This window comes from Silene latifolia, chromosome X, assembly GCF_048544455.1.
Source record: "Silene latifolia isolate original U9 population chromosome X, ASM4854445v1, whole genome shotgun sequence".
In the NCBI taxonomy this organism is placed as follows: domain Eukaryota; kingdom Viridiplantae; phylum Streptophyta; class Magnoliopsida; order Caryophyllales; family Caryophyllaceae; genus Silene; species Silene latifolia.
Genome location: NC_133537.1, coordinates 327,213,391 through 327,225,721, shown reverse-complemented (window position 1 = coordinate 327,225,721; position 12,331 = coordinate 327,213,391). Strand labels below are relative to the sequence as shown.

General features: G+C 35.3%; 1 protein-coding gene and 1 pseudogene across 1 annotated transcript; one reads left to right on the top strand and one right to left on the bottom strand.

Moving 5' to 3' along the window:
* The first annotated feature begins 4,994 nt into the window (after positions 1-4,994).
* LOC141620781 (small ribosomal subunit protein eS10z-like) lies at positions 4,995-7,081 on the top strand (annotated as a pseudogene).
* A 255-nt stretch (positions 7,082-7,336) lies between these two features.
* On the bottom strand, positions 7,337-11,275 carry LOC141618344 (heat shock protein 83). The gene is made up of 4 exons (XM_074435445.1): positions 10,884-11,275; positions 10,087-10,228; positions 9,220-9,500; positions 7,337-9,123 (listed from the first exon to the last, which is right to left on the bottom strand). The coding sequence occupies exons 1-4, from the start codon at positions 11,019-11,021 to the stop codon at positions 7,573-7,575; spliced, it is 2,112 nt and encodes a 703-aa protein (XP_074291546.1). The 5' UTR covers positions 11,022-11,275; the 3' UTR covers positions 7,337-7,572.
* Positions 11,276-12,331: the final 1,056 nt, after the last annotated feature.

Sequence of the window (12,331 nt, the reverse complement as noted above, 5' to 3'; positions counted from 1 at the left end):
TTATTCACAGATATTCATTTAACAAAACATACATATTCACACAATTTAACATGTGTATATGTCACTTAAATTTTGTGAATATATATTTAAATATTATAAACGAGTTTCAAAATATAGCAAATATGATCTTTTTTTATTGAGTAAAAAATATTATGAACATTAGTGATTTTTTGTTTTTTTTAAAATTGGTAGTTAGATTAAAAATAAAGTCATTTTAAATATATATGCACCGTTTAATAACTACCCAGTAATTACATTATAATTAAAAAAACACAAATTCTCATTATAGACGAACACTATCCGTCTATACGTATAGACGAATACCATTTCTCCTCACAAAATACCCATTTGCCATAAAGTGGGATGCACATGGGCGTGCCCCACCTTGTCCCCCCTACCCGTTTTATTAGAGGTCTTTACCCGTATATACGCCCCACCCGTCTATACCAAGACCTATTGTTAAAAAAAACTGATGGGAGTACCATGCACCATACTCTTGGGTGCATGGTATAAGAATTGATATTAAAGTACAAGTTTGTTTTAATGATCTCTTACGCCTTGTTCTTTTTGGATTTGAAATTATCTCAATCGAATCAATCAACTTAATGGAGCCAATCAATCAAATCAACTTAATGAAGTTTAAATCGAATCGAATCGTAATAATAATAATAATAATAATAATAATAATAATAATAATAATAATAATAATAATAATAATAATAATAATAATAATAAATATTATAATAAAAATAATACCAACAATAATAAATATTATTATAATATTATTCATTAATAATAATAATATATTAATATAATCTAATAATAATAATAATAATCTAATAAGATATATAAAAATAAAATATTAATATAATAATAAATATCGTAATAATAATAATAATATATTAGTCATATAAATGATAACATTATTAATAATAATATAATATATTAATAATAATAACTAAAAAATAAATAATAATAATAATAATAGGTCTAATATAATAACTTATTAACATAATAATATTAAATATAATAATCATAATAATAATAATAATAATAAATATGTGATTAATAATATTAATAATAATGAGTATACTAATAAAATAATAAATAATAAATAATAACTTATTAATATAATAATAATAATAATAATAATAATAATAATAAATATGTTTTGAATAATATTAATAATAATAAATATATTAATAAAATAATAAATATAATATAATGATAATAATAATAATAATAATAATAATAAATGTATTAAATATAAATATAATAATATAAACAATACGAATTAATAATTAATAAATCTAATAGTAATATAATAAATATAAAAATAATAATAATAATAATAATAATAATAATAACAATAATAACAATAGTAAATACATTAATATAAAAATAATAATGATATCAATACGAATAATAATAGTAATGTTGAAATAAACTAATATGAATCTGAATCAATCAATTGATTGATCGAATCAATCAATCAATTGAGTCAATCGATCGAATGAATGGAGTGAATCAATCGAATCAATCAACTTATTAGAACTGAAATTAAGTCCAAAAGAACAGGGCCTTAGAGGGATATCTCATCTTTATTACCTTATATAGCTAGAGACGGTTCTAATAATATTTTTTTATTTAATTTTAGCACATTTCAGTTTAGTTCAATTCAATTCCGTTAGCTCATCTCATTTATTTTAGTTCAGTTCAGTTTAATTCAGTTCCATTAAGTTCAGTTTAGCTCCATTAAATTTAATTCAATTGAGTTTAATTCAACTTTTTCAGCCGAAAAAAATAGGGCCTGACTTCACTGATAAAAGTTCAATTATTAAATATAATATTTTTATTATTAAACATTAATTGTATGAGTATTTAACAATGTAGGTTGCATCAGTACAAGTTTGTTTTAATGATTTCTTAGAGGGATATCTCATATATACGGATTTACCCCATATAGCACCTTACACAATACTGGTTATATATTTTATTCTAAACAATGTTCATGTTTGATATTTAATAGTTTACATTTTTCTTTTTTTCTTTTTTAAAGAGAGGATCAATTCATTAATAAATAGTCATGCGACATCTACAACATGTGTCAAATTTAACCGAATACAACTCGACTTGAACCAAATAAAATAAAATCTCGTTCAAAGAAAAACCTGTAAACTTGAATTACTCCAAAGCACATCCTCCATCATATTGCCGGAAACAGCTTTTCACGAGAGGATCATAGAATCTTGAGCATTGACGAGAGACGATTTCAGCTGACCAAATTGAGTGCAACCAACAAATCGAAAACATATGTAATACTATATAGTGATCCATTACGAAATTGATTTTCCGCATCTTCACCATATGAGGAACGACCAAAGCGCTCTTATCTATATTTTTCCAATAGAACTAAACCTAGAAAGACAAGGACTGAAAAAATTATGAAAAAAAAGACAGACAAACAGATCTCACCAAAAGGGAGACTTTTTATTGATTAATTCATAAAGTTTCATACTAAGAATTGATAAATAAAGATATTTGGAGGGCTTACCATGTCAATAGTTGATGGAAGCCCTAAATTTGATTGGTGGAGGTTAGAGTTTTTTAGAGAGAAGAGATGAAGAGAGAGAGAATCATTATACTTCCTCCTCATTTCTCGTTACTTTTGATTTTTTGTTTAATAATAATAAACTCATTTATCTCTCATTTCCTTAATAATCGTTTATAATTATAAACTATTGATAAATAATAAATTACACTAAGAGTTTCAGCGTGAGCAAATTGCAAAAACATACCATAAATGACAGATTTTATTAGAAAGTTTGACCAACAAATTTTAATTTGCGGAATTGATTACAGTGTTTGGTAATCAGCATATTAAGATTAGTAGAATGAAGTAGATTTTCATAAATTTGAATATGGCAACCCAAAATGTTGGGGTAAGCAGCATGTTATAAAACAACATATGGACCCAAAACATGTTATTTCAATATATTACCTGTTCCGGGTGTAATTCCAGAGCAGTTATTTGTCACCACCCGTGCTTGTAGAATGACGTCTTTAGTTGAATCCTCCTTGCGGTTTCCTGAAACGATGAACAAACTGAGGGCTCGGCTTTGGGCCGAGCGAACTCACTCCGACGCTCAAGTCAGTAACTTAGAGAGGTAAGTGGTTGTTACTTGGCAAAGTACGTATTGTAGAGAGATAAGGAAGATATTACCAGATGAATAGTGATTCTTAGGTTAAGTTGTGGATCCCTTCCTCAATGATAGTTGAGGAGTATTTATAGACTTTCACCTTTTGTCACGTAGTGGCCAAGTGGCCAAGTGGCTAGTAAGTGGAAAGACTGAGCTACCCTCGGCCGAGGGACCCATGGCAGGCCGGCGGGCCCTGTTGACTCGCCGCCGAGGGGTCTTGGATATGAGTTCGCGGATGTGTGCCCCGGCGGACAAGGCCTCCTAGCCGAGGCACAAGAGGCAGGCCGACAGGCTGCGTCGGTTAGGCTGTTTAAGCCGTTGACTTGCTGTGGATATCTTTGACCTTGCTCAATATGTTGACTCGGTCAGCGGGTGCAGAATATGCCCCATCATTACCAAACATCGAAATTAACATATTAATTGATCAAACATGTTAAAAACCCGAATATGCTATGAAAATTTTGAACATGTTTACCAAACACCCCATATGTGAATTTGGTAATAAGATCCCTAATTAAAAGTCAGACTTTGTTTGATTTACTATACGAAATTGGGTTCAGAAGATAAAATGTTGAGGTCTTTTCTCGTGTGCATTGAGACATTGTTCAACATCACTAGCTCCAGAGTAAGGAGATTAGTTTATAAGCTAGTCGGCTTCTCCTATTACAAATTGATTTTAGAGTGAAACTTCACTTATTTGCGGGCTTGTTTCATTTATCTAGGGCAAATAAGTATGTAGTTATTTCCAAAAGATTGTTTTGAGGTTTTGCTATAAGGGTGTAGTTTTTAGGCGAGCCGTTTTACAAATTTACATTATGTTAATGGTACGATGATATGAACTTCTACAAAAACTGTTAAAATTGTGAATACACTTCCTCCCACAATCGCACAATAAGATTTACGTAATTGCTAAACCACAACTTCCCCTACTATCAAACTAAATGCTTCTCTCTCTCTATTTTTTTTTTTTTTTGTTAAACTCCGAATTGAATTTATCCGATCCAAATGTTAATGGCCCAATTCTAAGAAGATTATAGTTAGCTCACTTGTCAAAGCCTAGTATAGCAAGGTACGAAAAAAGGGTTTAAGGTTATAAGTTATAACTCAAAGAGGCTCTTGAAGATTTCGAAACTACCTTAAAACTTGACCCAAAAAATAAAGATATTATACGAGAGTTCCACTCTATGGTTGATTCCATAGCGCAAAATCTAAGTTTCAAACATGTTGGTTACCAATTTGACCCATTGGGCTTGGATAGGAAAGGTAAAGAAAAGGAACAATGACGTGGTTGATAAATCTGTTCTTTTTTGTGAAACGGGTGAAGTCTCTTGTAATTTTGTGCTGCCAGTCAATGATGCAAGTAATGAACACATGAGAGCTCTTAATAACTCTGATGTGGTTATGGATTTTCTTAACACTAATGACGATTGCTCACCTCCTTCAGTTCAGTGTTTTGCCAACCTCTCCTCTACCTTACATCACCTTTAGATCGTTTGGATGTTAGTAATGAAGTAAGTTTCAATGAATGTTAGCTCTACTCCTTGCTCCAATCAAAATCAAGGGGCTCATTTACTCAAATTCAACAATAAAGGCGGAGACCATTCTCATCTAAGAATCGATGCCAACTCATAAAGTCCTCCTTCAAGGTAAAGAAATTTATGTACACCAGCATAAATTTTTAACTACAATGAAAATTCGTGTTCACGACCTTCCACAAAAGAAAACTCTGACGGAAACTCCCCATGAAGAAATTTCAAGGAAGCAGGAGTTCCCCCTTCAAATCCTTTGTTTGGGATGCACATTGAGATCTCGAGTTTTGAGTCATCTGAGAATGTTGAGTTGGTTGAGGAGGAGGTTATTCTTCAAATTGATAAGAAGAAAAGTCTATCGTTGGACTCTTCTATTGTTAGCAAGATTTCCTTGGAACAGTTTCATTTTGCAGCACTTACGGAGCATTCGAGCAAAAAATGTCACCGCAAGAGGGATCACTTCAAGGGTCGAGATCAAATGTTTAGGGCTACTACTGGTAAGTTGAAGACCAAATCTTTGGTTTTTGTCGAGAATTTAACTGGTGTTTCCAGCTACCTAAGACGACATCTACAGATAAGAAGACGAAAAGAAAGAATGCCAATCTGATCCTTATCAACAACCATTATCATCCATCTTTCAAGAAACGTCGGCTTTATTCTTCAATTTCGTCATATTTCTAAGATTACCAGGGATATATAGTTGGATTTCAAGTACTTTTGGGGTCTCTAGTATGTCCCTTAGGGATGGCAATGGGTCGGATTGGATTGAGCTTTGCAAAATCCAAACTCGATCCACTTACTTATTGGATCTCAGATCCATATCCATACCCAATCCATATCCAAAATTTTAAAATCCATACCCAATCCATTATACTTTTTTCAAACTCATACCTGCTCCAAATCCATACCCGATCCACCATATAATCCAAAACTCAATCCGAAACTTGATTTGACTACATAAAAAATTAATCTTATATAAGAAAATTGAAATTTCAAGTTTAAGAAAGCCTAAATTTTCAAAAATATCCGATTGGATCGGGTTCGGGTATTAATGAATCGGGTTTGAATTTGGTTCGGGTTTTCCAATAGTGGATATGGATATAAGTTTTTAAATAGCGGATGGAAAATGGGTTTTTTAAGGCACAAATTCTTGTTTGTGACGGCACATATCCGTCACTCTTGAGTGACGGATACCATTTTACCTCACAAAGTACCCACTTTTTCTCTCTCTGCAAACACTATTCATGTGGTCCCCTTTCTCCACTAACTCATTTTATTACCATTTTAACTCACAAAATATCCGCCACAAATGGTAACCCGTCACAAGGGAGACCAATTATTTTTAAGGGTGGGTTTGGATTGACTTTTTTTCCTTTTGTTTGGGCAATAATTTCCATCCCTGTCGCCCGTCAGTATGGTAGCTAGTTTTTAAATAGCGGATGGAAGATGGGTTTTTTAAGGGTGGGTTTGAATAGACTTTTTTTCCTACGGTTTGGGCAATAATTTCCATCCCTGTCGCCCCTGTCAGTATGGTAGCTAATTTTTTATGTGTAGTATACTTTGTAATCTCTTTTTTAAGTTCTATAAAATAGTACACTTTGTCTGCTATGCCAAGGACATAACAATCTTGCAAAGGGTGTCTGCTATGCCAAGGAGGACTACAATCTTGCAAAGCACCCTGAAATCGATGTCCCGAACCTGCAAGTGATGAAGCTTATGCAGAGCTTCAAGTCTAAGGAATATGTCCGCGAGAACTTTGCATTGATGCACTACTATTGGTGCCTCACCAATACTGGTATCGACAACCTACGAACTTACCTCAATCTCCCATCAGAGATTGTCCCTGCTACCCTTAAGAAGCAGACCAAGTCAAGTGGTCGCGATATGGGTCCTCTTGGTGCTCGTCCACGGTATAGTTCAGTGAACCTTTCTTACTCATTGTTGTGTTTGAAAAAGGTACAACTGTAAGTAGTCTTAGTAATTTGTATTTGCCTGTTTGATTTCGACAGTGGTCCACCCCGTCTTCAAGGTGATGTACAAAGGTTTGGTGATCGTGAATTCGTGATGGATACCGTGGAGGTTCTCGTGGCGACAAAAGGATGATGCTCCAGCTGATTACAAGCCTTCATTCACTGTACGTTCTGTTTCCTGCAACAATATTCATATCCTTTATTGCGCCGTCATCATTAATTTGATTATATACAGTGAAGGGTCAACCACAACCATTATTGGTGATCCTCAACATTACACTTACATTGAATGATTTGGTTTAATTTGGAACCGCAGAGTCGAAGGAGTGGTTTCGGACGAGGGGCAGGTGCCATCGCTGATGCTCCAGGACAATTTGCGTAGGTGAATGAAAGAGCTACAAACAATTCTGAACTTCTACTGAACGCTTAGATGCTTTCTTATTAGTTTTATCTCAAATTTCTTGTTCGAAATGTCTTGCATAAGAAATTGTTTAAAACAGAATTTTGGCAACTGTTCCTCTTCCGGATTTATATTCCATTTAGACTAACAGGCTGTGATTGTTTTACTTCTCAATCTCTTCTATTAATATAGAAATAATATCACAAGGTAAACTACAGAACAATAAGCAGCAGAAGATACCAGCAGAAAAATGAGTTCATTTCACTCAGCTTTTTGAACAAAGGTAGACAGACACCAGACTAGACAGACCCGACTCGATACAATAGACACTCAAGACGACCCAGTAATACACTAATGACATCTTCTACTATAGCTACGACTCCTCATATTTCCATACGACTCTGATAGTTTATCCGACCAAAATATTTTGCGCATTCAGATAGCCAGAATACGAGAAGACCTGCTGATACACCTTAATCAACCTCCTCCATCTTGCTTTCCTCAGCAGCCTCTTCCTCCAGCACTGGCATGTCTACATCATCGGCACCCTCGTCCTCATCAATGCTCAACCCGAGCTTCAACATCCTATGGATCCTAGCTGCAAAAGTGTTGGGGTCATCCAAACTGAACCCAGATGTCAAGAGAGCAGTCTCAAACAATAGCAGCACAAGGTCCTTAACCGACTTGTCGTTCTTATCAGCCTCAGCTCTCTTCCTTAGCTCCTCCATAATCCCATTATCTGGGTTGATCTCCATCGTTTTCTTGCTTGACATGTAAGAACTCATGCTACTGTCCCTCAGAGCTTGAGCTTTCATGATTCTCTCCATATTTGCACTCCAACCATATTCACCAGTCACGAGACAGCAAGGTGAGTCCACAATCCTGTCGGACACCACGACTTTCTCGACCTTGTCGCCCAAAATTTCCTTAATCACCTTGCACAAGTTCTCGAACGACTTTTTCTTTTCTTCCTTCTTTTGCTTCTCCTCTTCAGTTTCATCCTCAAGCTTTAATCCCTCCTTGGTGGCTGACACGAGCTTCTTGCCATCGTACTCCTTCAATTGCCCAACAGCATACTCGTCAATGGCGTCCACCATGAAAAGTACTTCGTAGCCCTTCTTCTTGAGCCTTTCCAAGAAGGGAGAGTTTTCAACCGCCTTCTTACTTTCACCGGTTATGTAGTAGATGTCCTTCTGTCCCTCCTTCATTCTAGTGACATAGTCCTTCAAACTAGTCAACTCGTCACCACTTTTAGTAGAGTGGTATCGAAGCAGCTCAGCCAATTTCGCCCTGTTTTGACTGTCTTCATGGATACCAAGCTTGAGGTTCTTGGAAAAAGCATCATAAAACTTGTTGTAATCATCCTTATTCTCGGCTATCTCGTTGAACATCTCGATACACTTCTTCACCAGATTCTTCCTGATAACCTTAAGAATCTTGTTCTGTTGAAGCATCTCACGAGAGATATTCAACGGCAAGTCATCAGAATCGACAACACCCTTAACAAAGCTGAGGTACTCAGGAATGAGCTCCTCACAGTTGTCCATAATAAACACCCTCCTGACATAAAGCTTGATGTTGTTCGGCTTCTTTCGACTGTCAAAGAGGTCGAAAGGAGCCCTCCTTGGGACAAACAGGATCGCCTTAAACTCGAGCTGCCCCTCAACAGAGAAATGCTTGACAGCAAGATGGTCTTCCCAGTCATTAGTGAGACTCTTGTAGAAAGAAGCATATTCTTCCTTGGTAATTTCCTCAGGTTTTCGTAACCAGATTGGTTTCTGCTTGTTAATGAGCTGCCACTCATGAGAAACCTCCTTGATTTTCTTCTTTTTCTTTTCTTTATCCTTATCCTCATCGACATCTTCGACAGCTCCCTCTTCTTCTTTCTTAGGCTCCTCATCATCTTCATCGTCACTGATTTCCTTCTCGATAGTTTTCTCAGTCCAGAGGTAGATAGGGTAGCTGATGAACTCCGAATGCTTCTTCACAAGGTCCTTGATTCTCCTCTCCTCCAAATACTCCAGCTGTGAAATTTAATATGCAACACAGTCAGTAACAATGGCCTAATTAACATCCACTATCAATCATTTCGGAAGGCAGTAATGCAAAAACTAATGTACCTGATCCTCCTTGAGATAGAGCGTGATCTTGGTACCCCGGCCGAGCTGCTCACCACTGGTGTCCCGAGTAACGGTGAAAGAACCACCAGCTTGTGACTCCCAGACATACTGCTCGTCATCATTGTGCTTGGTGGTGACAATAACCTTCTCAGCAACCAAGTAAGCAGAGTAAAATCCGACACCAAATTGGCCAATCATACTCACATCCGCTCCAGCTTGCAATGCCTCCATGAATTCCTTGGTTCCAGATCGTGCAATGGTTCCCAAATTGTTCACCAAATCTGCACACACCCACATATATTATCAGCCTCTCAAAAGAATGGTGAAAATTGAAAATCAAGTTAAACATCTCAACAATCATATATTGATCAAATTCACCATAAACTTGGTCGAATTAGACCTTCAGTCTTTTTTTCGCCTCAAACAGGTTATATACTGTCATACAACACCATACACAAACTCTCCTTAGCTACTGGTTAATATTCCGTTTGTATCCTGAGTCCTGACATTTCCTTATTTTATATTATCGGCTCATTGATGTCAAAAAAAAAACAAAAAACTCCCTCCATCTCAATCATTTGTTGAATTCATTATCCGAACTAAATCAGCAAGTAGTAATTCACAATTGTGTGATCGGCAAACTACTCCAGTATGTTGCATCCACTCAAAATCATGTCAAAATTACGACAAGCTACATTAGATCGTCACCCCCTCTAACCTCCGTCTCAATCGGTTGTTTATCTTTTATATTCTTCAAAGGTTAACAAATGATCGAAAAAGAAGAAGTATATACCAAAGTACAAACAGAATTCAGCTACTAGTACCGCGAATTAATCAGAAAATGCATACAGGTTATAGAATACACACCTGCTTTGGTCATACCAACACCACTATCAATGATAGACAGTGTCTTATTAGCCTTGTCCGGCACCAGTCTGATGAACAGCTCAGGCTGCGCCTCGAGTTTGCTCTTGTCCGTCAATCCTTCGAACCTTATCTTGTCCAACGCCTGCGTATTATCATCCTCAATCGTTAATTATCGCATGCGAATTAAACCTACATTTCTCAATTCATTGTATCTAGACAAATCCTAACAATTAAATATGGAGTACATTACTCCATTAATTTCAGAGGATTTAAGACAATAATTAATTAATTTCTCCGTTCATAAGTCGATTAATTCAATCGTATACGAAGAACAGAGCAACGAGTTCTCAAATCAAGCATCAAACTCAAGACTCATAATTCATTTCAGTCTCACGCTCTAACACTAACAATTAACCGTATCAAACCTAAACATCTCAATTCCAGAGAAATCGTGATCCGTCTAACGTAATTAATTAATTAATTTCTCTTATTCATATGTCGATTACTTCAATCATTCAGAAGTACACACCAAATTTTAATTAAGAAAAATCTAACTAAAATTAAAATATAATCACATACCAAGCGTAAATTTCTCGATTCATTTGATTTTCAAACAAAAACATTAAGGAATAATTATAATTGATCATCACTATTATTCAACTATAACACAAAATTTATGCTTATTTCACGAACAAAAATTAACTTCCTCGATAAATTATTTTCAATCGTTCATGCAAAATGGAGCGACAAAAGTTTGCGAAAAACAAATAAAATGAAAAGAAGGAACAAATACGTACATCGGATGAGTTAGAGATGAGTTCACGAAGGAAAATCTCCTTGTTAGAGTAAAAAGTATTGATAATGAGACTTAACAACTGGTTAATCTCAGCTTGAAATGCGAATGTCTCGGTTTCCGCCATTTGTACTTCCGCCATTGATGATGATCAAGAAAAACACTAAGAACTTGAATTAAATTTGAGTGAGAATTTGGAGAATTTGATTTCGCGAAGATGAATTGATTTTGCGGTGAGATTGCGATTGATTATTTGATGTTTTGTGAGAGCGTAGCGGTTGGGATTTTATATAACGGTTGAGTTTCTGGGTTGTTCTGCGATTGTTGCGAGGTTCTGGAGGGTTCTACTATTGTCTAGATTTAGCGGGAAATTACACATTTACACGGTGTCGTATTAACGTTTTTTGGGGATGTGGGGAACTTAAACGATGAGTTTCGAATTGAAACTTTTTTCCGAGGTTTGACTTCGAGAGTGTTCGACACTTGAATGGTTCGGACCAGCAGCACCCATATGATCTGGATTGTTGGATAGTTTTGGGCTGTGTAGGGCTACAGTCTACAAGTTTTTATGGGCCGAGACAGTTCATTTAGTTGACATAATAGTCCCTTTTTAATAGGGATGTGACGAGGGGTCTAATCGAGTCGATTTGAGCTCGAGCTCAGGTGCGCTTGGAATCGGCTCGAAAACTTGAGGTTGAGCTCGGAATCGGTTCGGAATTTTCCAATTCGTTATATTCAAAGCTACAATTCATTTACATTTTGTTTATATTAATATTTTGTCATATATTTAATTAATGACATAAATTTATATTATCACGGGTTATCTCAATTTTCTTTTTTTATTATCTTATTTTATTGTAAAATGCAAATTAATATAATTTAAATTTAGTAAATTTTGGGATTTCAGTTTTGTATTGTCTTAAATTATTGTTAATTATAATTTTTTTCGTGCTCTCTTATATATAATTTTCTGGAATGTACTGCGAAAATCAATATCCTAATCTTTTTATATTATTGATTTAGTAAAACCTTTTTTTGGCGCCCATAGATTACTTATTCGCTTTGGTAAAAGACGCCTTTTTTACCCTATCTTCTTTAGGCCCTGTTCTTTTGGACTTAAAGTTATTTAATTTAAGTTCACTTCAGATCCTATAAGTTCAGTTCTATAACACCCCTCATACACCAAGGTGTCTTACCAAGACCACCTAGTGCATGCAAGTGCTATCATCTCGGTTACCCGGGGCAATGAATATCAAAAGGACCATAAAAGAACGTACTTTATTAAATAAGTTTAAGGTGATACAAATCCAAAACCAAAACTGTCTAATGAAATACAAATGTTCCAAAATCCAAAACCCCAACTAAATGAAATATGAGTTCAAAGACACAGCGGAAGACTCTAGTGACACGTGATGAGTCCATGAAGCAAAACGAGTCACCTTAGGCATGCTT